This window comes from Pituophis catenifer, unplaced genomic scaffold (genome assembly GCF_029215685.1).
Source record: "Pituophis catenifer annectens isolate HBS135680 unplaced genomic scaffold, rPitCat1.0.hap2 SCAF_1, whole genome shotgun sequence".
NCBI lineage: Eukaryota > Metazoa > Chordata > Lepidosauria > Squamata > Colubridae > Pituophis > Pituophis catenifer.
This window is the reverse complement of record NW_027256881.1, coordinates 332,839,746-332,865,242: the sequence shown is the minus strand read 5'-3', so window position 1 is coordinate 332,865,242 and position 25,497 is coordinate 332,839,746. Positions and strand designations below refer to the sequence as shown.

Here is a 25,497-nt window from a genome sequence, read left to right as displayed (position 1 = left end):
GGTTGGCCCCTGGAAATCAGAATTATTATTTTTTTTTGGGGGGGAAAAGTTTTCCAGTTTTATTTCTTATACACATAATATAAAATGTACATTTTCTTATACATAATGAAGCCTACATATACACGTTTTCCTTAAAGCAAGCATTAAAATAAGGCATTTTAATTACATTCGGAGTTGCTCTTCTACCCTTTCTGGAGTGCAGTCGTGGTGCCCCTGAACCTTTTGCACTATGCTGTATGCCACTCCACCTGGGAAAAGTGGGCACTGCGGTGCCAAAACCTCAGCAGCACCAGGTGGCCCATCTCCAAAGGAGAACAGTCGCCATCTCTCCCACGCATCTCCTCCCCCTTTCCCTCCCGCGACATCCCAATCGCCCTCCTCCCCCCTCAGAATGTGATTTGCGCTCACTTTCGTTTCTCCCTCGGTTTAGCTTTGGCGCGTCTCCTCTGGCTCCAAACACAGAGAGAGAGAGAGCGTTTTTGCTTGGGATTTCCGCCGATTTCTCTTTCGATGGGTAAACAGATCCCGGACGTCTGCGGGCCCCTGTCCCCGAAGGCTAAACTGCAGGCTGAGCAAAAGGATGCGACTTGTTACACGGGCATGAAATTGAGGATTTGCTGCGCGATCCTCTTTGCCATCCCTTTCCTCCTATGGCTCGTTTTCCTAAGTTTGTACCTGCAGCATCTCTATTCGGACCCGGTTAACCAGCTGAAGGAATGCAAAGCGGAGTTGCAGAACCAAACTTCCCAGATGCGGGCTAGCCTGGGCTCCATGGAGAAGCGCGTGGAAGAGACGGGGAGCGACCTGGAGAAGGCGAGGGTCGAAAGAGATGGACTGCGAGCCGACCTGGAGGCCGCTAACCGGAGCCTGGTGAAGGCTAGGGTGGACTGGGGCTCCTGTCAGGAACATCTGGTAAAGCAGTCTAATCGATCATTAGTATTAGTATTATTTATTTATTTATTTCAATTTAATTTATTTTATTTATATACCGCCCTTCTCCCGAAGGACTCAGGGCGGTGAACAGCCATAATAAAAACAATGTACAAAATAGAATTTAAAAGCAGATTAAAATAATTAAATCATAGGCCGAATTTAAAACTCTTATTTTAAAACCAATTTTAAAACCCCATTAAAACCAAATTAAAATCATTTATTAGTATTAGTATTATTAGTATTATTAGTAGGTATTATTGGTATTAGTATTAGTATTATTAGTATTAGTATTATTAGTATTACTACTACTACTACTACTATTACTACTATTATTGGCAAATTCTAACACGATCCTATTAGCAAGCTGAGGATATTGTGCATACTAATCCATAGTTTAGTTTATTAAAGTTTAGCTTGGCTTGGCTTGACTAATTTTAAGAGCCTTTCCCAGACATGACTTGACTTGATTAATTTAGGAGCCTCCCCAGGCAGTCCAGACAATGCTGGGTGAGTCACAATATAACCAACCAACAATCAAATCAAATAAAAATAAAGTAAAATAAGAACAACAAAAAGAACATGAACAAGATGGCAGTCCAGCCAACAATGCACTAAAGCCCCATCTGACACACACATACATATCACCCCCCCCCCCCACACACACACATACATTCAATTAGGGCAGGCTAATAATGTGTGCCTGGTCCCCCCAAAATCTAAGAAAATTAAGTGTATGTAGGCTTCCCAAATTTCAGTTGTTCTCTCTGGTCGTTTTCAATAGCAATGGCTAGATTTGTCCTGCTGGCTGGGACTTGCAGTCGAAAATATCTGGAGGGTACCAGGTTATCTAATTCTGACTTAACCTCTAGGCTCCTATCTTATGAGTTGATAAGCAGGCATAGCAGGGCCAAGGATCCATGCAAGGAAAACTGCAAAAGTCAAAACAGGAAAATTTGATGGCTATCTGGAACTGATTTATATCTTCCTGTCCCGCCTTGATTTCCTATAGTGTTTGCATTTTTTTTTTCATAATGTTTTAATCCTGTAAGGCAGTTTGAATCTTTTGGCGTGATGGTCTTATTAATTAAATAAACTTATCATTATTTTTGATTATTACAATACTTGATTAAAAAATGGCTGGCCCACCTTTTAGATGGAATCATTTCAGGCAACTAGTCTGTTGGCAGGAATTTTAAAAAGACAGCAAAAATAATGAAATGATATATCTCAGATTTTACGTAATAAATTTTCTGGCAAATAAGTTTCCAATATTTACCACCAGTCTGTCTCTTTTTCCAGTATATTGTAAGCACTTTTAATGGTTGGATTAATTTGTAAAAAGGATAAAACAAATTGTAAGAACTAAATAAAAAGTGGAAATGGTTTCATTTGACAAAAACAATAACATCCATCTAACTGCTGAACCTAATCAATGATTAACAAGAAACAATGCTTATCTCCAGCTATCAGTTGCGAATTGTTGACTGTAGACTTACAGTTGTAGGCTAAATTAATAATCCAAGAAGCAACACAAAGGAAACTCTTGAGCATAAAGCAGATCCCTCCAATCTGAGATTCTTTCAGTCTATTAGAAGATAGCTTATTTTTCTGAGATGAGGCCATGGAAGTGATTGGGGAACCCTACCAAATTGGGGATTCTGGCCACAGAGGAAGTTCTCTGTTAGACAACTTTAAATGGTAAAACATTTAATAGATTGACAAAAATCCATTCACGGTAACAAAATCAACTTTATTTGCCCTAAATGATTGTTTTTATAATGGTTTGAATTTTTTTTCTTTCTCTTTCACTCTTGGTTTCTTCATATACCATCAAGAATTCTCTAAGATTGAGATAGGTTAGAAATGTTAGAAAATAAATGAAAGCATACAGAGATAGATAGGCAGGCAGGCAGATTTCAAGCATAATTTCAAGAATGCAGCAGAGCAATTTGAGTTGCTCTGTCAAAATGTTCCTGGTACAAACTTCAGTAGGTTTAAAACAATGGTGAAATTAATTATACTGAGTCAGTCATCGCAGGGAGAATAGGCATATGTAGAAGGGAAGGTCAAGTAAACAACCTCTGGGCCTCTTGGTATCTGAAAAAATTCCATTTTGTCCCTCTCACTCACACAGACAGACAGACAGACAGACACATAGAGTTTTCCTGAACAGATATTTCAAAAAAGTGAATCTTCAGCTGTCCTTTATGAACACTGGAAAACCAGCTCTGCCAGGCATGTAATGTGTAATAACTTCCCGAGAAACCTCTCAGGCCATTTTCTCATTCAGAATTCCAAGAACCGAAATACTTAGACTGTCTCAATGGTGATTTTTCCAAAGGCAACTGGGCTTTTTCTTTTTTTTCCCTTGAAAATGTTTTCAAGGAAAAACAAAAACAAAGAAAGCCCAGTTGGCTTTGGAAAAAGCACCTTTGAGACAGTGGTGAAATCTAAAATTTGTTACTACCGGTTCCGGTGGGCATGGTTTGGTGCTGGTGGGGTAATGTGACTGGGTGGGCATGGCCATTTTTTTTTACCTTTAAAACCATTTTTTCTACAACCTCTTTGGCGAAGAGGTTGTAAAAAAATGCTTTCAAAAGACTCTGACGATCCCAGCTGAGTTGCCTGATCGGCAGAGGCATTTAAAAGAAGAAAAGCCTCTGCTGATCAGGCAACTCAGCTGGGATTGTCAGAGCCTTTTGAAAGCATTTTTTCTACAACCTCTGAAGAGGTTGTAGAAAAAATGCTTTGAAAAGCCTTTGACGATCCCAGCTGAGCCGCGCGATCATCAGAGGCTTTTTTTTTTACTTTTAAAAGCATTTTTTCGGCTGAAGAGGTTGTAGAAAAAATGCTTTGAAAAGTAAAAAAAGCCTCTGATGATTGTGTGGCTCAGCTGGGCATGGGGGAGGGGGCAGGGATTTTTGCTACCGGTTCTCTGAACCACCCGCCTCCATTGCTACCAGATCAAGCAATCTGGTCCGAACCAGGAGCATTTCACCCCTGCTTTGAGACCACCATGACCTGATGACTAAGAATTTCCATAGACATCCAAAATACTTGAAAGAAAGGGTATATTTTAAAAATATAATAGTGGCATAATTAAAAATTAGAATAGGGATGCAAGCTAGAGAGAGGGGGATTAATGGAATACACATTTTTATCTAATAAAGTGAAGTAATAACAAGAGGGGAAAGAATTTGAATGATGGCATTATTAAGTATGCTTGAATAATATGGTGATTGGCATAAAAATAACATATTGAAATATTGAATAACTAAATAATGAAAGATTATAACTTAACATAATTATATAAGCTTGTCAAACGTAGTAAATACGATGAATATTAATTTATTTGTACTAAAATGTAAGACATTCAGGTACCGTACTGTTCACGCATTGATATGTCTGTAAAAAAATGAAAAAATAAAAAACTTGGGGGGGGGGGGAAGTATTACCATTGTGCTATAAATGCTATGCAACTGGTTTCCATTTGTTGCATGAAGCTGCTTCTGGGTCAGTAAGCTTTATAGCATCTATAAACCAGTGGTGAAATGTAAAATTTGTTACTGCCGGTTCTGTGGGCATGACTTGGTGGTGGTGGGGGTAATGTGACTGGGTGGGCGTGGCCAACTTTTTTTTCTTTTTACTTTTAAAACCATTTTTTCTACAACCTCTTCGCCGAAGAAGTTGTAAAAAAAATGCTTTTAAAAGCCTCTGAAGATCCCAGCTGAGTTGCCTGATTGGCAGAGGCTTTTTTTTTCTTTTAAAAGCCTCTGATGATCAGGCAACTCAGCTGGGATGGTCAGAGGCTTTTAAAAGCATTTTTTTCTACAACCTCTTCAGCCGAAGAGGATGTAGAAAAAAAATGCTTTTAAAAGCCTCTGACCATCCCAGCTGATCTGCGTGATCATCAGAGGCTTTTTTTTACTTTTAAAAGCATTTTTTCGGCCAAAGAGGTTGTAGAGAAAATGCTTTTAAAAATTAAAAAAAAAGCCTCTGATGATTGCGTGACTCAGCTGGGCATGGCGGGGGCAGGGATTTTTGCTACTGGTTCTCTGAACCACCCGCTTCCATTGCTACCGGATCAAGCGATCCAGTCCGAACCAGGAGCATTTCACCCCTGCTATAAAGCATAGAAGCCCCTCTTAAGAGGGAAGGTCTTGAGTCTAGTATGAATTCAAAAGTGTTAATACTCTTTCTCTCTTGTTTCTTCAACTCCCATATTTGCTCCTATAGGGAATACTTGTGGCTTGCACATGACAGCACTATTAGACTTTAGGACACTAATCTTGTCTTAAAGAGAAGGTTCAACACAACAATGTTGGAATTGACAGATATCTTTCCTTTTGGTCTCCATCTAGAAAAGTGTGGAAAAAAATGCCACATCCCAAATGAAGGAAGCTGTCCTGCGAGAAATGGAGAAAAACAAAGTTGCTGAAGGTGAGGTGGACCAATGGGGAGCAGGGTGGGTGATAATAGGTTGAATTTTGGAAGAGAACTCATAGCGAGTAGATTAAGACAATGGGGAAAGCTTTGTCCCTGCTTAGAACACAATTTGACTGCCCCCAAGTGACATTTTCATCAGTAATTTGAGTCATACAAGACAGTAGAGCTGTGGTGGCGGAGTGGTTAGAATGTAGTATTACAAGCTAACTCTGCACTGTCAGGAGTTCGATTCTCATCGGCTCAAGGTTGACTCAGCCTTCCATCCTTTCCGAGCACCCAGATTATTGGGGGCAATATGCTAACTCTAAACCGCTTAGAGAGGGCTGTAAAGCACTGTGAAGCAGTATATATGTTTAAGTGCTATTGCTATTGCTGTTCTGGAATTCGTGTCATTTTCTGAATCCGCACCGTTGTTGGGCTCTTTATGAAGACAAAATTCATCAACACACTTTTTTAGTCAATGGAGAAAATATAGTTGCAAGGTACCTTCCCTTCACCTCATTAAAACCTGGTTTTAATATATTTTATTCATTAGCACTGATGATGTTATATAGTTGGGTAGTGAAATATCTGCAAGAAAACAACCAAGCTTAGAAGTCACCAAGGACCCCACAGTAACTAGTTTAGCTTAGCTGATGGTGTCCACTTTAATAAGAATTTTGTGTATGTGTGCAATTTGCAACCTTCTCTTGTTTTCCCTTTATTTCCCTTTCTCTAATCAACTCCTTTTTTGATCCCCAGTCTTATAGCATCTCTTTAAGGAGACTGACTTTTCTTGGACAATCAAAGTCAGAGCCCTACATTGGTTGCCCTTGATATACTTGGCAAATCAGAAATGATCTAAGAGCTAAGCCCATCTTTTTTTTTTTAGTAGAACTGTAGTCTGATGTTTACCTGTTCCAGCTTGATATTAATAACTTGGAAAGGCTCCAGTATCATTTGACTTTGGGGGCACCAAAACTGAATTGTATCTCTTCAGATCTCTAATCGCTGGGTCAATTTATCAGATGCTTAAGGGGCACTATGGTATCTTGGATATGCTGTGTGAAAGTTTGGAGGGGAAGTGTTTAAGCCCAACTTTTCAATAGTATCAAGAAAACTCTTAAGTCATGTTTGAATATAAAGGAAAGACATTTTAGAGAGTAAGGAAAGATACTGCAATATAAACTTAGTTTAGGAAGCAGAAGATAATCCGTTACTCTTGGTTCCTTTCTTTAGAGGAGATTAAACATCTTAAGGAACAACTCTCCAACTTACAACAGATGAAGGATCAACAACAGTAAGAACACAAAATTATGATTCTATATATTCACCTTTAAATTTTGAAGAATTTCCAAGCTGGGAATTCTCAAGTAGACAACTAGGTGATTCCAGGAAATGTAGAACCAGGTAAGAGGGTAATGTTCCTCGGTTCTCTTTTTAGTCTCAGGTGTTCTGAGGCAGATTGTCTCCAGATGGGTAAGTTCCTTTCTTAGCGACCATGGCTAACTTTCTTGAATAGCCTGGTCACCATTCCATTTACCTATTAATCTATTTCTTACTACAGTTGGCATAAATTGGCAATCATAAATTCAAAGTTCACCAAGACTCTTTGGGGGTCCACAAATTCAGAATTATTTGCCAGACATTGAAAATATTTGCAAAAAATTAAAACAGTGTCACTTTGTCATTATTATTTTGCACTAGCTGATAACCTGGCGTTGCCCAGGTATTTATTTATCCCAATTCTCTATTAGACAGGAATAATCAAAGCCTTGTTGAAAATGTCTGGACCAAACGTAATTTCTAATGTTGGATTTTCCCCCTTACCAGAGGGAACCCCCTTGTGGAGTACTGGGAAGCCGTTACCATGGCAACTCCACTGTGCTGTACAGTAGAAGCCATTTTAAGGCAGTACAGTAGAAGCCATTTTAAGGCACAACAGGCTGTATCTTAACAGAACACCCACCCTGAGGAGTGTTAGGGGTGTCTTACCCCACAGTATTTTTTTCCAGAGGGTAAGTCATCTGTGTACCAAGTTTGGTTGAAATTGCTCGAGGTGTTCCAGAGTTATACACACAAACACACACACACAGAGCCATTTTTATATATATAGATTATTAAAAATACAATGTTTTTGTCATTAAAAATATTTTATTTATGTTAAAAGCTAATGGATTTTACATTGAACTTTATACATAAGTAAATATTCTACATTTCTTAATGCAGAAAATACGGATAACTATAACCCATAGAAACCAAAGCTCTTTTGGAATCCTCCGTAATTTTTAAAGGCGGGAAGAGGTCCTGAGTGCAAATGTTTAAAAAATATTCTTCTAATGCGACAATGTTCTCTTTCCACAGAAAGGAGATTCAGCATCTGGAGGATCAGCTTATGAAACATAAACCTCTTGAGCGCTCCAAGGGAGGCCTTCTCCTCGGGTCTTCTATGGTCCTTCTCCCACTTCTCCTTGCTGCCCTCCTCCTCTAGTCCATTTTGGACACTGCCAAGTTTGGGTGGTGCGCACATGTCAACTCTCACCCTACTTCATCTGCATAACCATACTCCTTCTTCTGCATGTGGGTTTTGGAGACTTCTGAGCTGCGCCCTGTTAGGACAGAAACCTGATTCTGATGCCAGACGTGGACATTTATCGACTGTGATAACTGAAATTTTGGCCACAGCAGTGGATTTGCTAGAGCTTGTATTACATTGCACTGTTACACAGAACTTGGCAAATAAAGTTCAATTTTGATTATGATAATAGTAACCTGTACCTGGTGAATGTCAAATTGGGTACAACTTTCTTTGCTTTCTGATGGTTTGGTGGCTTCTCGTGTTAATGTTCAGAAGACCAAGATGCTTTGATCATGCAGGAGGTCTCAGTTTCAACATCTGCTAACTGCTAGCCATGATGGGAAGAAAAGCAACACCCCATAAATACATATAAACACATGCCTGAAAATGTGGAAAGTTGATACAAGCTAATAGTATCTCCGCCCCAGACCACCCCAACGATGCCCTTGAAGTGATGTCCCGGTGCCTGGAGGCGGTGCGGGTCTGGATGGGGAGGAACAGGCTCCGACTCAATCCCTCCAAGACTGAGTGGCTGTGGCTGCCGGCGTCCCGATATAGTCAGCTGGTGCCATCACTGACTATTGGGGGCGAGACATTGGCCCCCACGGAGAGGGCGCGTAAGTTGGGTGTCCTCCTGGACGCACGGCTGTCCTTAGAAGAGCATTTGACGGCCATGGCCAGGGGGGCTTTCTATCAGGTTCGCCTGATACGCCAGTTGCGCCCCTTTCTGGATCGGGACTCCCTATGCACGGTCACTCATGCCCTCGTTACTTCCCGCCTTGACTACTGCAATGCTCTCTACATGGGGCTCCCCTTGAGGAGCACTCGGAGGCTCCAACTGGTGCAGAATGCGGCCGCGCGGGTACTTATGGGGGCGGCATGGCGCTCCCACGTGACACCTCTCCTGCGCGAGCTGCATTGGCTTCCAGTGGTCTTCCGAGTGCGCTTCAAGGTGTTGGTTCTCATCTTCAAAGCGCTCCATGGCTTAGGACCAGTTATTTACGAGACCACCTTCTGCCTCCGATAACCTCCCACCGGCCAACACGCTCCCACAGAGAGGGTCTCCTCAGGGTGCTGTCTGCCAGGCAATGTCGGCTGGCGACCCCCCGGGGAAGAGCCTTCTCTGTGGGGGCACCCGCCCTCTGGAATGAGCTACCCCCAGGGATACGACTAATCCCGGACCTCCGGACCTTCCGCCGGGCCCTGAAGACTTTTTTATTTCAGCAAGCCGGGCTGGGTTAAAAAAATTTTTAATTGGGTGAATTTTATGGGTAACGGGGTTTTAAATTGGAGAAGCCTAAGATAATTTAATTTTGTTTTAATGTATTTTAATATTTGTATTGTGTGTTTTTAATTTTGGCTGTTCACCGCCCCGAGTCCTTCGGGAGAGGGGGCGGTATAAAAATTTAATAAATAAATAAATAAATAAATAAAAGTATCATTTTCCCCAAGAATAGAATAGAATAGAACAGAACAGAACAGAACAGAGTTTTTTATTGGCCGAGTGTGATTGGATATACAAGGAATTTGTCTTTGGTGCATATGCTCTCAGTGTACATAAAAGAAAGATACGTTCATCAAGAATCATAAGGTACAACACTTAATGATAGTCATAGGGTACAAATAACAAATAACAATCAGGAAACAATATTAATATAAATCGTAAGGATACAAGCAACAAAGTTACAGTCATGCAGTCATAAGTGGAAGGAGATGGGTGATGGGAATGATCAGAAGATTAATAGTAGTGCAGACTTAGTAAATAGTTTGACAGTGTTGAGGGAATTATTTGTTTAGCAGAGTGATGGCGTTCAGGGAAAAACTGTCCTTGTGTCTAGTTGTTCTGGTGTGCAGTGCTCTATAGTGTCGTTTTGAGGGTAGGAGTTGAAACAGTTTATGTCCAGGATGTGAGGGGTCTGTAAATATTTTCACAGCCCTCTTTTTGACTCCTGTAGTATACAGGTCCTCAATGGAAGGCAGGTTGGTAGCAATTGTTTTTTCTGCAGTTCTAATTATCCACTGAAGTCTGTGTCTGTCTTGTTGGGTTGCAGAGCCAAACCAGACAGTTATGGAGGTGCAGATGACAGACTCAATAATTCCTCTGTGGAACTGTATCAGCAGCTCCTTGGGCAGTTTGAGCTTTCTGAGTGAAGATGAAGGAATATAGATTTAATTCCTTATTAAGAGGCTCACTCCTTGTGGTCTCCTTTAGTAACCTTCTTTAGAGCTCTGAAGTAGAATATATTAAAAAATTAGGTAACCAGGAGCTTAATTGGAAATTATATTCTTTTTTTCCCTCTTTTATGGTGGGAAAACAGATTAAGATCTTTTAAGATGTTCAAATGGTGAAAGAAATATAGCAAGTACAGGTTGTTCTTGACTTACAACTATCCGTTTAGTGACTGTTCGAAGTTGCAACAGCACTGAAAAAAGTGACTCATGACTTTTTCACACCTAGCACTGTTACAGGATCCCCATGGTCATGTGATCAAAATTCAGATGCTTAGCTCATAATTTATGACGGTTGCTGTGTCCTGAGGTCATGTGATCACCTTTTGCAACTTTCTGACAAGCAAAGTCAATGAAGAAGCCAGATTCACTTAACAACCATATCACTGCAGTGGCCAGAAAGGTCATAAAATGGGGCAAAAGCCACAACTGTTTCACTTAGCAACAGAAATTTTGACGTCAGTTGTGGTCATAAATCGAGAACTATCTGTAAGAGATGGTTTTTTGAATGGCTGGCTGAGGAATTCTGGGAGTTGAAGTCCATACATCTTAAAAGTTGCCAAGGTTGGGGAAACCTGATTTAAACAATGCGGATGTGTCACACGCTGGCCATGCCCACGCCCGGTTTAGCAAAGGGAAAAAAAGTCCTGGGACGTCATGTGATGCCACCATGACAATGTGAGTTTAACACCCCTGTTGTAGTAGAATCAAGGATGAGTTTGCAAGGATAGAAAAGAGGTTTTGGTACAAAAAAGTTATAATTGGAGCCCCTTTTTCCTCATATCTCATGTTATTGATTTCTTTCACTTACTATTTCTACTCCTTTTCTGTGCTTTGCAGGGAATGTGGTGACGGTTACCTAGGTTCAAAGAGAATTTAACAAACATTTAGGAAAGCTGCAGAAATGTCATTAAATACTACCCCTAAACATCTACCTCTAAACACAAAACACAAAAACACAAAAAGTGAAACCAACTTTTCTTTTTTCAATCCATACTACCAATCTGATAATAAGGAACACTTCAAAGATTCACTTTTGAAAAAAGTTCTGTGTTGAGAGATTGAAAACTGAGGGGAAACGTGACACTAATACCCATGGGCCTGGATCTGGATCTTTTCCAGGAGTACGTTATGAGTTTAGGCCTGCTGGCCCTTAGCATGGAAAAGGGAACTATGATCTCTCCCCTGGATGGAGTATGTGATGGGGAGATTCTGCGGAGATTCTCAGTCATCCAAGTCATAGTTATCTCAAAGGTGCTTTATTCAAAAGGCAACTGGACTGTTTATTCGTTGATGAAGAAAATGTTTTGCTTCTCATCCAAGAAGCTTTATCAGTTGAGACTGGATGGTGGAGGGATGGAAGGATAGGTTCTGAAAGGATGGTCTGTCTGTCTGTCTCTCTTTGTCTCTCTCTGTGTCTCTGTCTCTCTTTGTCACTCTCTGTCTGTAGTGTGTGTGTGTGTGTGTGTGTGTGTAAAGATTGTATTTCTTTGCAGTCATCTGGTCGTTATCACTCACTCTGAGAGCTGTTGAGGCCACTTGGAAGTTTATCTGTGCACTCAGGGTCACCTGAGTTGGTTGTGGCATTGTAGACTGGAAATAGGTGGATGTCTTATCCCTCCTCGTCTATTGAGAGAGGGCTGCTCGATTCTAACACAGATGGATTCTTTTACCCCTCTCTCAAACCAGTGAACCTCTCTATGCAGAATGTGGCTGTCTTCAAAATGATGGGGTGTTCATACCATCAAAGAGACTAAGTATTAGCCCTTCCGTAGAGAAGGCTTAGAGGTGACGTGATAGCTGTCATCCAGTACTTGAAAGGGCTGTCACAGGGAAGAGGGTGTTGATTCATTCTCCAAAGCAGGGGTCTCCAACCTTGGCAACTTGGAAGTCCACCAGGCTTAAAGTTGCCACGGTTGGAAACTAGGGGGGCTGCTGGGGGTTCGGGAGAACCTCTAGCTAAGATTCTGTGCAGTTCAGAGAATACCCAAATGCCACTCCTGGCTGGCTCTGCCCACCCCACCCCTCCCAGGAGACCCCACACGGCCCGTTTGGATGCAGGTAAGTGCAAGGTGTGCGCGGAGGCTCAGGGAGGGGAAAAAACGGGCCTACCTGAAGTTTGAAACAAGCCTGTTTCCAGCCTCCAGAGTCTGGGGAGGCCATTTTTGCCCTCCTGGAGGCTCGAGGAAAGCCTCCAGAGCCCGGGGAGGGCAAAGATGCCCACCCCGCTGTGGTGCAGGAGGCCGACTAAACCATGCCCACCATGGCCACGCCCACTCAGCAACCGGGCACAGAACTCCTTATTAAAATTTTTGAAGCCCACCCCTGTTGGAGACTCTATTCCAAAGCACCAAAGAGCAGGACAGGAAATGGGTGGAAGCTCATCAGAAGGAGATTAGCAGGGATGCTGCAGCTGCTGCTCCTCACTTTATGCATAGATCATGGGGAAATGCTTTTCATGACTCAGAAAGGGGCAAAACAAAAAGAAACAGAAATCAGAACAAAAAAGAAACAGAAATTGTTGGTTTAAACCCTTTTGTTGACTTTTAAGTGGCCGGGAAAATCCATTGCCGTCACCACAGCAATCTCTCTTGAGTGTAGTTTAGTTTCTCCTTCTTCTCCATTTGAGGCATCGTTTTGGAAAACTGCTCTTTGCTGGCTCTTCATTTATTTATTTATTTTGACACTCCGAGCTGAGAGATCACTTTCGTTTCTGCTGGCTGCTGGAGCTGTTTCTTCCAAATCACGAGGACGCGCAAAAAGGGGAGGAGGATGCATTAAATGGGACCATTAAAAGGGAGAGCAGAATCTTTCTCTTAAAGAGGCAGCCAGAATTTCTGTGTCTCTCGGCTTTCAACCGACATGGGTGGATTGCTAACATGCCCTCAGTGTTCCAAGCGCATGGAGAGTCTAAAGGACCACAGTTTCTGGGACATCTGTAGGACATGTGTGAGAAAGTACTTTTGGTTCATCCTTGTCACTGTCATCGTGCTTACTTTATCTATCATTCACTACTCACGGGCCCCACCAGAGCTAGTCGGGAAGTGCCCTAAAGACCAACCCAAGTTGCCTCACAACATCTCCCAAGTGGAGCCGGAAAAAGTGATTCTGAAGGAGCAACTGATCAAGATGGAAAAGAAGATGCAGAAGCTCAAGAATATTATGAACCAGACTCAAGAAAAATCTTTGCAACTTTTGAAAAAAAAACAAGAAGAAGCGGATGCCCTGAGCAAGGAATTGTCAGGTTTCAACCAATCCCTTGTACTAACCAGACAGCTCCTGGAGAAGGAAAAGGAGAAAGCCCAAAGTTTACAGAATCAACTGGAGAAGGAAAAGGAGAAAGCCCGAAGTTTACAGAATCAACTGGAGAAGGAAAAGGAGAAAGCCCAAAGTTTACAGAATCAACTGGAGAAGGAAAGGGAGGACCTCCGAAAGATTCAGCAGCAGAGAGATTCTTGCCAGAAACAGCTGGTAAATGGGGGAGGGGGGGAGAGATTCATTGTAAAGTAAGATTAGAATAAAAAAAAAAAAGGAAAAAAGGGGGGGGGATATTGTAAAGTAAGGTTAGAATAAACGAGCATGATGTCATTTTTGGACCTAGCAGAGTGGCTTATTTTGTTCCAACCAGCTTTTTTTTTTAATTTTATTTGATTTATATGCCGCCCTTCTCCGGAGACTCAGGGCGCCTTACAATGCGCTAAGCAATAGCCTTCATCCTTTTGTATATTTATACAAAGTCAGCTTATTGCCCCCACAACTGGGTCCTCAATTTACCTACCTTTACTACCGGTTCTGTGGGCATGGCTTGGTGGGTGTGGTGTGGCTTGGTGGGCGTGGCAGGGGAAGGATACTGCAAAATTCCCATTCCCTCTCCACTCCTGGGGGAAGGATATTGCAACATCTCCATTCCCTCCCCACTCTTGGGGGGAGGATATTGCAAAATCTCCATTCCCACCCCACTCCTGGGGGGAGGATATTGCAAAATCTCCATTCCCACCCCATTCTGGGGCCAGCCAGAGGTGATATTTGCCGGTTCTCTGAACTACTCAAAATTTCCGCTGCTGATTCTCCAGAACCTGTCAGAACCTGCTGAATTTCACCCCTGATCTGGGGTGCTACTTCAAAATCCGCTTGTACAGGTAGTCTTCGACTTACAACCATTCATTTAGTGACCCTTTAAAATTACAACGGCCCTGAAAAAAGTGTCTTATGACTGTTTTTCATACGACCGTTGTAGCATCCCCACATGATCAAACTTCGTACAAACTCGGCAACTGGCATGTATTTACGATGGCTGCAGTGTCCCAGGGACTCACATGATCCCCTTCTGCGACTTTCTGATAAGCAAGTCAGAAAGGAAGCCAAATTCACATAACAGCCGTGTTACTAACTTAAACATCTGCAGCAATCCATTTAACAATTACGGCAAGAAAGGTCGTAAAATGGGGCAAAACTCACTTAATAACTGTCCTGCTTAGTTAAAGAAATGTTTGACTCAATTATGGTCGTATGTTAAGGACTAACTGTATAGGAGTTCTGGGCATCGCCAACACATTTACAAAGTGCCATCTTGGAGAATGCAGGTTTGATTGGAGATCCCCAAATTATTGCAGCCTGTGAACCCATCTGGAAGTGCAAGAAAGAGATGTGAATGCAGAAGACAAATTGCTGTCTGAAAAAGAAGGGATGCATAAATGGCACTCCCCCCCCTTTCCCCCCCCCTCTCTCTTTAGGATCACCCTACAAAACTCTCTCCATATATCTTTTCACATTTTTACATATGTACATACATCAGTATTGTTGTTGCTGTGATACTTTTGACCAACAGATCCTCCCAAAAGATTTAGGGAAGTTGAAGACATTGTTGTAATACAGGTAGTTCTTGACTTATGACCACAATTGAGCCCAAAATTTCTGTTGTTCAGTGAGACATCTGTTAAGTGAGTTTTCCCCCATTTCTTGCCACCGTTGCTAAGTGAATCACTGCAGCTGATAACTTAGTAACAGGGTTGGTAAGTGAATCTGGCTCTCCCCCATTGATTTTGCTTGTCAGAAGGTTGCAAAAGGGCAATGTGCAATGGCACAGCAATGGTCATAAGTATGAACCAGTTGCCAAGCATCTGGATTTTGATCCCAGAATCATGGGGCTGCCACAAATGTCATAAGTGTGAAACAGAGGTGGTATTCAGCAGGTTCTGACCAGTTCTGAAGAACCGGTAGCAGAAATTTTGAGTAATTCGGAGAACCGGTAAATACCACCTCTGACTGGCCCCGCCCCCATCTATTCTCTGCCTCCCAAATCCCAGCTGATCAGGAGGAAATGGGGATTTTTGCAGTATCCTTCTCCTGGAGTGGGGAGGGAATGGAGATTTTACAGTATCCTTCCTCTGCCACACCCACCAAGCTACACCCACAGAGCCGGTAGTAAAAAAAATTTGAATCCCTCTCCCCCTCTTTCTCTCATTCTCTTTCTCTCTCCCCCCCCTTTCTCTTTCTCTCTCTCTCCCCCACACTCTCTCTCTCATTCTCTTGCAGGGGGCCGATCTGGTGTCTGCAATGGAGATCAAAATCCAGCTTCTTCTCTCTGCTGTAAGTGCAGCATCATGATTCCGCCTTGGTATATTTGCAGCGCAAGGCAGCCCTCGTTTCCTGCCGACTCGGAGCGGTAAACAGCGTCTGGTTCGGGGAGCAGCCGGATTTTGCTCTCCATTGCTCTTTCGGCCCCCTGCAAGCTCTCATCTTTCGAGAAGCCCAACCAAAGTTTCCCGCCCCACTTCAGGGAGCGCTTCTCGAGAGACGAGAGCTTGCAGGGGGCTGAGAGAGCAATGGAAAGCAAAATCCGGCTGCTCCCCAAACCAGACGCTGTTTACCGCTCCAAGTCCCAAGCGGCAGGAGATGAGGGCTGCCTTGCGCCACAAATATACCAAGGTGGAATCCTGATGCCGGATTTTGCTCTCCATTGCAGACACCAGATTGTACTGCACCACCTGCAAAAATGCAAAAATTTCCAAATATAGCCCTGCCCTCCAACAGCCCTCCTGATATTCAACTGTTGTCTCTCAAGGAGGATACTTGGCCATCTTCATGCTTGAAAGGATTCTATAGTGTAACAGCAGATGTCTCCCACCTTGGCGGCTTTAAGACTTGTGGACTTCAACTCCCAGAATTCTCCACAATTCCCCTGAATGGGCTAGGCGGGAGTTGAAGTCCACAGGTTGTAAAAGAGCCACAATTGCCCAGCCCTGGGCTAGGGTAGGCTGACGCCGCACGGGTGGGAGGCGGGGCAGGGCGACGGGCGGGCGAGCCAACAATTTAACAAACGGTTCGGTGTGCTGCAAGGCCAATAAATTGCAAAAAAACACTGAACCGTTTGTTAAATTACTGGCTCGCCTGCCCCTCGCCCCGCCCCGCCCCCACTATTTATTGGGTAAGGGGCAGGGCGAGCCAGCAATTTAACAAACGGTTTGGCCGAACCGCCTAGAACCGGTAGAATCCCACCACTGCCAATAAGTATATGCAGTTCTGAGGTCCCGGCTATTATGGCATTTATTTCCTAATTCTAGACATCTAACTGATTATCACGTGATACACCTTATTTCTTCATGTTCTTTGGTAATGAGTAGAGCAAAATACTCCTTTTTGAATCACGTGATCATTCCATTTTGTGTTGGTTTTTTTCCCCCCATTAGAACACGTTGGAAGAAGAACTCAAGTCTCCAGGTAGTAAAACTAGAGAATACGAAGGTAAGTGATAACCATGTGGCTGACTTAATACAGGACTTTCTCCACTTCCAGGTTAAACAACTTTCCACTCATCCTTAAGTTGGCAGAAAACTGAATACAATTACTATAAATCAGGGGTGTCAAACTTTAAGACCTGGGGGCCGGATGTGGCCCGCGGGGTGCTTAGATCTGGGCCATGGGGCTGCCCTGGAAACAGCGAAGGACTGGCCCGTGATGCCTCTGCCAGTGAAAAGGGCATTCGGGAGGACTGCTTGTGGCCCTCCAGGGCTCCTTTTTTGGCTGTTGTTGTGACCCAGGCCCAAGTAGGTAGTAATCGATGCAAACAGTTCCAAAACAAACAGACTTTATTAGAACAGCTGAGAATGAATTCATTCTCAGCGTAGTCCAAACTAACTTAAAACAAACTCTTCATAACACAAATTCTTCAGTCTAATCACCAACCTTGGTACAATTAGACAAACTGCCAAAGGCTTCTCTTGGCAAAAGTTCAAAAGCAGAAGACGCCGACAAGAGATAAGTGCAGCAATACTATCAACGTTGTTTTCCGACAAAGAGCCCAAGAGCCGTTGCTGGTCTTTTAAGCCTTATGGGAGGGGCCAATCATCTCTTGAGTCATCCTCTTTGCTTTAGGTGCTCTTGTCTTCTGGCAGCTCTTCTCATATGTGCACTAGGAACAGGCCCCTCCTGTTCCTCTGCCTCTCTACTGTCAACCTCTTCCTCAGCCTCATCGCCGTCTGACTCTGCTGCCAGCTCCACAGGCTGCTGGCGAACCACAACAGCTGTGATGGCCTCCTGCAAGTCCTCTGCCAGTGAAAACAGCCTGGGAGAGTCACGAGCTGGAGGATGTCGAGCTGGCCATGTCCACCCCAGCCACGCCCACTCAGCCCCCTGAGGTCAAACACAACCCTGATGTGGCCCCAATGAAATCAAATTTGACATCCCTGCTATAAGTAATAGTTAATGCAGTATTTCTCAACCTTGGAAACTTTAAAATGTGTAGAGTTCAAGCCTTGAAATCCACACATCTTATAGTTGCCAGGGTTGAGAAATACTGATTTAATGGTTTTGTTGCTTTCCATCTTTCTGAATATCGCCAGATAATGGGAGACCATTCGCAGTTCACAACTGCAATGTGAGATGGCCATGGATTGCTGCTCAGTGTTGGCAAATGGCTGAAGTTGCTAATCTTGCTTTACTGCCCACAGCAAAGCAAGAGAATACAGGTTTGGCTGTAGACCTGCTGTAGGCCTGCTCTACATAGCATGCATTGAACTTCAGGTCAAAACTTGCCACTTTAAACTTATATACTGCTTCACAGTACTTTATAGCCCTCTCTAAACAGTTTACAGAATCAGCATATTGCCCCCAACAATTGGGGTCCTCATTTTACTGACCTCGGAAGGATGGAAGGCTGAATCAACCTTGAGTCAGCTCACAACAAACTCCAGGTTGTGAGCAGAATTTGCCTGTAGTACTGTATTCTAACCACTGCGCCACCAAGCGCACTCACTTATCTCTAAAAGCTTTAAAGTGGCAAGTTTATACAGATAGTTAGATCCATGCCTTTCTGCTTTACCAGTGTTGGAGAAATATCCATCTGGTTCAGTTCCAATCTGGGAGAAAGACACTGAAAACATGGAGGCTGATTGGAAAGATGGTTTAATGAAGAGGAAGAACCGCATGGGTTCTGGGCAGCTGACCACCTGGAGTTGAGAGTGAAGGGTTTTTATACCTTCTCTTGGGTTTTGCACTTGAGCTTCCTGTTCCTGTGCAAGAACATGTATTCTATTGGCTGTTGTCAGATTTCCATGGGACCATGTAGGGGTTATGTAGGGGTCATCGCTGGTTCTATAGGCAAATCACAAATCCTAGGTGTTTGTCTGAGATAAATTTGGTTGAAGTTTGTGAGGGTGATGCAGTGAACGGGCTTGTGTTTTGAAAGAGTGCTGGGCAATTCCTATTGTGGCTTAATGGCTTTTTCCTTTGTTGGATCTTGGGTAATGGCTGCTTCTAATTATCCTATCTTGAATGGATTACCAAATCTGCATTTCTAAAAGCTGGCCTCAGCAACTGTTGGGGCTATTAAGAAAGACCTGGGGGCTGCTTTCCTGTCTCCAAGAGCATGTTTCTCCATTTCTACTTGAGGGAAATAAAATATTATGCCTTTTTAATATTTCCCAAAATATTTCATTTTTTGGGTGGGGGGGTGATGATTTTCTGCACCAGGGTTTCAGGAGAGTATTGGTTTAGCACTCGTTCTGAAATCCTAACCTCTGCCAGCTTATTTCAATAGCCAAACTTGCCACTAGGCAGTTTTAAAAGTGCATGCAGCCCATGTCCACTTACTTTGGTGTTCTTTGGCATTACTTAGCACTTCCCGGTGTTCTTTCCAAATTTAGCAGTTTCGAAAAGCTGTCTTATGACATGGGCTGGGGATCAGGTGAAGGCAACGTGAAAGGAACTGACAGCATGGTAAAATGCGAGAAGGGAAAGGTCTTTTTAGTGCCAACGTGTGTGGGTTTAAGCTGGGTGAAGCCACCTATAGTGGGCCCCATGTTAGCCTGCATTGCTAATAGATGGAATGCTGGGAACACGTAGTTCAGCAACAATGGATTCTCCTTTTGTGACCCTATGCCTTGCATGTATGTATAAGAGGAAGTGAAATACCATCTGGGTAACATAGTATTTTCCTTTTTCTTTTTAGGTAAAATAGCAGAGCTTGAGAGGCAGATTAAACAAGAGAAACAGAGAAACCAAGACAATTTTAGACCTGAAAGGTAACAAACAGAATTTTGCTTGTTGCTGGGATTCACAGGTCCTTCATATCCTGCATCCAGAAACAGCCAGCCAGATGTTTCTAGGGAAAATCCCCTTTTCCTAGAGCCCACAACGTCCCAAGGACCAGGAACGGCTGCTAAAAGTCCTTAAAATTAAGAACAAAACAAAGGTACTGGTGTCAGACCAATGGATGCCATTCTGCCCAGAATCCTTTTCATACAATGGCCAGCCAAATACTTGAAAAATTATGTTTCAATTAATGTATGTTTTAAAATAGATTTATACAGCTGTCATTCTTACTAAACGTTATTCTGGGATATTCATTTAGCTCAGCTGTCAGGTTTCGATGTCATCTCAAATAAATTGCACTCCCAAACAATTAATCTTTGCTGAAATATTCCATTTATTGAGTACGACAGATCTGGCCCCGACTTCGTCGTAGCTGATACTAACCCTCTGACCCCAAACCCTTCCCTTTCCATTCCCCAATTCTCATCTTCTCATTGGCCATCTTCCAAGTCAGGCTTCCCAGCTCCTGCCTTCAACCCCAGGAATGTCCCCCTCCCATCCCATCTCCTAGGGGATATTATCTACAGAGAAAATAAGTAGGTGAAAAGTCAAGCCTCGTCTCCTCCTCTTTATGGCAGCATTAAAATGCTGACATCAGCATTTTTCAACCTTAGTAACTTGTATGTGTGGATGTCAACTCCCAGCATCATGCTGCCTAGGGAAATCTGGGAGTTGAAGTCCGCACATTTATTTATTAATTTATTTTATTGAAAAGTTTTATAAGAAATACAAACATTTTCTCCCCACCCACCCTTCCCCCCTCAACCCCTCCCCCACTTCCCCCCCCACCCCCCTCCCTAGACTTCCCAGAACAGGCACAGGGTATAGCATTCACAAACATAAAACTAAAATATGCTAACAAATTGTTGACTTCATATTCTCCCTAGGTCTTTAACTCCTTATAACTCAAAAACTATAAGCATAAACTAAAAATTAAAAATATTTCATTCATAAGCTATATGAATCTTCTTGTTCTGATACTTTTTTTGAATATAGTCGATCCATCTTCCCCATTCTGATATGTATCTTTCATCTGAATGGTCTTTAAGATATGATGAAATTTTTGCCATCTCTGCCAAATGCACAACTTTTAGTGTCCATTCCTCAATGGTAGGTGGATCTTCCTTCTTCCAATACTGTGCCACCAGTAACCTGGCAGCTGTTATTAAATTCAAAACCAATTTAGTCTCTATTACAGTACAATCTGTAACTATTCCCAACAAAAAAACCTGTGGTGCAAATTTAATCTTTTTCTTTAAAATATTTTGAATAATCCACCATATTTTTATCCAAAAAGCCTTAATTTTTTTACATGTCCACCATATATGAAAATATGTAGCATCTTCACACTCACATTGCCAACACTTAGGTTGTAAATTTGGATACATACAGGCTAGTTTTTTTGGATCTAAATGCCATCTATAAAACATTTTATAAAAGTTCTCTTTTAAATTTTGGGCTTGTGTAAATCTTACATTTCTAAACCCATATCTTTTCCCATGTTTCCATCATTATTGGTTCACCTATATTCTGTGCCCATTTTATCATACAATCCTTGACTAGCTCTGTTTCTGAATCTATTTCCACTAATACGTTATACAACCTTTTTATATGCATTTGACTCATGCTGCCTAGGGAAATCTGGGAGTTGAAGTCCGCACATTTAGAAGTCACCAAGGTTGAGAAACACTGATCTAGCTCAACATTTTCAGTCTGCCGATACAGCAACCTAACTAGGGGTTCCAGAATAAGGTATTTCATGAAGAGCCTTGGTAGTACAGGGGTTTAAGGCACCCTGTTATTAAGCTGGTTATTAAGACCAGCTGCCTGCAATTACTGCAGGGTTCGAATCTCACCAAGGCTCAAGGTTGACTCAGCCTTCCATCCTTTCTAAGGTAGGTAAATTGAGGACCCAGTTGTGGGGGCAATAAGCTGACTTTGTATAAATATACAAAAGGATGAAGGCTATTGCTTAACGCATTGTAAGCCGCCCTGAGTCTTCGGAGAAGGGCGGCATATAAATCAAATTTAAAAAAAATAATAATAATAAAAAAAAAAAGATCCACTTTATGATTCTTTATCAAATAGCAATGGCATGGCATGCATAATTCAGTTGCCCTCTCTGTTCCAGTTTTTACTAAGCAGAGTGAAAATTCACAGCATTTACTAAGCAGAGATGGACTTAAATGTATGTATCTCTGCTTAGCCGTTCCTAATAGATTTTTCCTCCATGGAAGTGGGGAAATTTCTTCCAGCACCCTGCTTCATTTCCAGGCTAAACCACAGGCCATGATGGCAATATAGATCACAGGTGTCAAACTCGCTGCATGACATTTCGTGACATTTTTCCCATTTGCGGAGCTGGGATGGGCATGGCCTGTGCGTGACGCATCCGGTCCATGGGCCACCAGTTTGACACCCCTTACTTTTGGGTCTTCATCAGCTGAGATTAGATTCTGTTAGAAACAGTACAAGTTCTCAGACGGAACTACTCGAGACCATAACTCAGAAGCAGCAAAGGATTGATTCACGTATTTGCAAACACTGGTTCACACAAGGTGGACCCAGAATGAGGGGTTCATCAGCTTCTTATCCCCTTACACAAGCTTGCTCCCCCTTTGGTACAGCATCCTATCAAAGACATCTACCTTATATGGAACCTACTTCCATATAATGTCACCTGTGTCACATTGCCAGTTTAACAGTTAAACCATAACCTACCAGTGGTGGGTTCCTCCCGGTTCGGCCCGGTTCTGCCAAGCCGGTAGCGGTGACGATATGACATCACCGAACTGGTTCTACCCGCCCCCGCCCCCTCACCCCCCGCGTTATTCTTACCTTTTATTTGGCCCCACACCCAATCTATTGCTGCCTCCTGAGTCCCAGATGATGGGGGGCTTCAAAGGGCCGCCCTACAGCTGATCAGTGTTAAAAGAAACAAATGAGTAGACCAGTGCCTGCAAAAATAAATGGGTAGACCAGTGCCTGCAAAAATACATGAGTAGATCAGTGCCTGCAAAAATAAATGGGTAGACCAGTGCCTGCAAAAATACATGAGTAGAACAGTGCCTGCAAAAGTAAATGGGTAGACCGGTACAGCTCTGCAAGCAGTTAAAAGCCTGGTAGACCAGTACCTCTGCTAAATCCTAAATAATTGTCACATGACCATCAAGCCACGCCCACAAAATATGCCATGCCCACAAAATATGCCACGCCCAGAGAACCGGTAGTAAAAAAATTAGAACCTACCCCTGTAACCTACCCTAGTTTTTCCTAGCATAAGTTCTATTTTTATCTTTGTGTTTCCTCTACTCGCAGTGTTAACTGACATTTAGCTGTTAGCTGCTTATCTGGTGTCAAAACAGCTTATAATTTTCCATTTAGCACATGTTAAGCATTTACTTTAGAAACCATAACAATTCCTTTTTATATATAAATGACAATTCCACAGTTCACTGTCACTTGGCTAAATTTGTTAAAAGGAAAAAAAAAGGACTATAGTATTCCTGGCTCCGTTATTTCTTTTGATCTCCAGACTTTCCCTAACCTTAAAGCAACATCAGGACCATGCTGATTAGGACCCTGCCGTTTCAGACCTAATTTCAAAAAGAGCTTTGGAGCACACGGAGTTGTGAACATCACACCTCTCTGCAATCCATCAAAGTAGCTGCTTTCTTCCCACCCATCCCTAAGTCCTGTTGCAGCTTGGCTGCATAAGTATCAGAAGCAGGTATCATTACTTTCAAAAACTACATTTTTTTGCTAACAAAGCTGGAGCCCCTAAACTTACAGCCATTAAGATCTGGTTTTCTACCCAGGCACTGATATAAAATGAATCTATCTGGAGCTGGTTGTGAGGCATCCCAAGGGAATAACTGAGGCACCAGGTTTATATGGTTTATGAATTTATACTTATGGTTGTTGATTATTGTGAGCCACCCAGAGTTGTGTTTAAGATGGGCACCCTTACGCATCTTTAAAATAAATAAATAAATGATAAAATAATAAACCCCTCATTCCTCAATTGGGCAACTCCCTATGTTTTGAAATGCCATCTCCAAGAATTCTCAGCCTTCAACTCTGGAGGCAATTGTGGCACATGAGGGGCCAGTTACAGTGGTGGGATTCAACATTTTTTACTACCAGTTCTGTGGGCGTGGCTTTGTGGGCATGGCAAAATCGCCATTCCCCCCCCCCACTCCAGGGGAAGGTTACTGCAAAATCCCCATTTCCTCCCAATCAGCTGGGACTCGGGAGGCACAGAATAGATGGGAGCAGGGCCAGTCAGAGGTGGTATTTACCGGTTCTCCAAACTACTCAAAATTTCTGCTACTGATTCTCCAGAATTGGTCAGAACCTGCTGAAACCCACCTCTGGCCAGTTGGTTTTTCTCTTTGATTAGTTCCCATCCTCTGTTTCTTAATAAGAGCCTTGATAGTACAGTGGTCTAAAGCACCCTGTTATTAACACAGCTGTCTGCAATTACTGTAAGTTCAAATCTCACCAAGGCTCAAGGTCGACTCAGCCTTCCATCCTTTCTAAGGTAGGTAAATTGAGGACCCAGTTGTGGGGGCAATAAGCTGACTTTGTATAAATATACAAAAGTATGAAGGCTATTGCTTAGCGCATTGTAAACCGCCCTGAGTCTCCGGAGAAGGGCGGCATATAAATCAAATTTAAATAAATAAATAAATAAATAAATAAATAACATAAAATAAAACAAAGTGGTATAAGAGATGGAAACAATTCTATAGTCCAGGTCTCTGTGATATGGGTATGGAGCAATGGTGGGTTTCAAAATTTTTTACTACTGGTTCTGTGGGCGTGGCTTGGTGGGTGTGGCATGGCTTGGTGGGCGTGCCTTGCTGGGCGTGGCAGGGGAAGGATACTGTAAAATCTCCATTCCTACCCCACTCCAGGGGAAGGTTACGGCAAAATCCCCATTTCCTCCTGATCAGCTGAGAATTGGGAGGCAGAGAATAGATGGGGACGGGGCCTGTCAGAATTTTTACTACCGGTTCTCCAAACTACTCAAAATTTCTGCTATCGGTTCTCCAGAACTGGTCAGAACCTGCTGAAACCCACCTCTGGTATGGAGGGAAATCATTTGTCAAGAGACCTGTTATTACAGGCAACTGTACGGTCCAATCAATAGACTCTAATGAACCCTTTGAGGAGTATTTATGGGGTTGGATCAAAAGAGTTAAGAGGTGACTGCAATGACATAACCAGTGCCTGGTCTCTTCCTTTCTCTTCTAGAGAGCAGTACCAGAACCTACATTTTCAAATTAGAAGCCAGCAGCAGGAAAAGAGTTCCACTGATAATGGATCTATCGTGGTCTGGGTGTTTGTGATTCTTCTCCTTTTCATCTGCTGTGTCAAATGTTGCTGGCAAGATTAGCATTGCCATTCAAGAAGTCCTGGAAGAAACTGTGGATATGGCGGCAGCTTAAAAACAAAGTACTGCTTGTGGGAAAAGAAACACTACTCCTTTTTACTTGCCTATTTGAAATATAAATGTCTTTGTCAAGCATTGGGTTTGTTTCCCAACAGAGATATATTTTTATTTTTTTATTTAAAAAAAAAAATTCCTAAATCGTTTTAAAGCTGTACTTTAAATGTATTATTTAGAGCCACAGTGGCACAGTGGTTAGAGTGCAGTACTGCAGGCTACTTCTGCTGACTGCCGGCTGCCTGTAGTTTGGCAGTTCAAATCTCACCAGGCTCAAGGTTGACTCAGC

The 25,497-nt window shown here is 42.7% G+C and overlaps 2 protein-coding genes across 2 annotated transcripts; both read left to right on the top strand.

The window, feature by feature from the left end:
- The first annotated feature begins 424 nt into the window (after nucleotides 1-424).
- Nucleotides 425-8,123, top strand: LOC139308271 (tropomyosin alpha-1 chain-like). The gene is made up of 4 exons (XM_070931768.1): nucleotides 425-912; nucleotides 5,295-5,373; nucleotides 6,598-6,658; nucleotides 7,723-8,123. Exons 1-4 carry the CDS (start codon nucleotides 511-513, stop codon nucleotides 7,847-7,849), a joined length of 669 nt encoding a protein of 222 aa, XP_070787869.1. The 5' UTR covers nucleotides 425-510; the 3' UTR covers nucleotides 7,850-8,123.
- Nucleotides 8,124-13,005: 4,882 nt separating this feature from the next.
- LOC139308270 (tropomyosin-2-like) lies at nucleotides 13,006-25,196 on the top strand. The gene is made up of 4 exons (XM_070931767.1): nucleotides 13,006-13,636; nucleotides 16,855-16,909; nucleotides 19,614-19,686; nucleotides 25,016-25,196. Exons 1-4 carry the CDS (start codon nucleotides 13,028-13,030, stop codon nucleotides 25,155-25,157), a joined length of 879 nt encoding a protein of 292 aa, XP_070787868.1. The 5' UTR covers nucleotides 13,006-13,027; the 3' UTR covers nucleotides 25,158-25,196.
- The last annotated feature ends 301 nt before the right edge of the window (nucleotides 25,197-25,497 follow it).

What these genes read in the sequence shown, in the direction of transcription:
- LOC139308271 (XM_070931768.1), top strand. Translation starts at nt 511, where the DNA reads ATGGGTAAACAGATCCCGGACGTCTGCGGGCCCCTGTCCCCGAAGGCT. An exon ending in GAAAAACAAAGTTGCTGAAG is followed by an intron (nt 5,374 to 6,597) that starts GTGAGGTGGACC and finishes TCCTTTCTTTAG; the next exon opens with AGGAGATTAAACATCTTAAG. An exon ending in CAGATGAAGGATCAACAACA is followed by an intron (nt 6,659 to 7,722) that starts GTAAGAACACAA and finishes CTCTTTCCACAG; the next exon opens with AAAGGAGATTCAGCATCTGG.
- LOC139308270 (XM_070931767.1), top strand. Translation starts at nt 13,028, where the DNA reads ATGGGTGGATTGCTAACATGCCCTCAGTGTTCCAAGCGCATGGAGAGT. An exon ending in ATTCTTGCCAGAAACAGCTG is followed by an intron (nt 13,637 to 16,854) that starts GTAAATGGGGGA and finishes TCCCCCCATTAG; the next exon opens with AACACGTTGGAAGAAGAACT. An exon ending in TAAAACTAGAGAATACGAAG is followed by an intron (nt 16,910 to 19,613) that starts GTAAGTGATAAC and finishes TTTTCTTTTTAG; the next exon opens with GTAAAATAGCAGAGCTTGAG.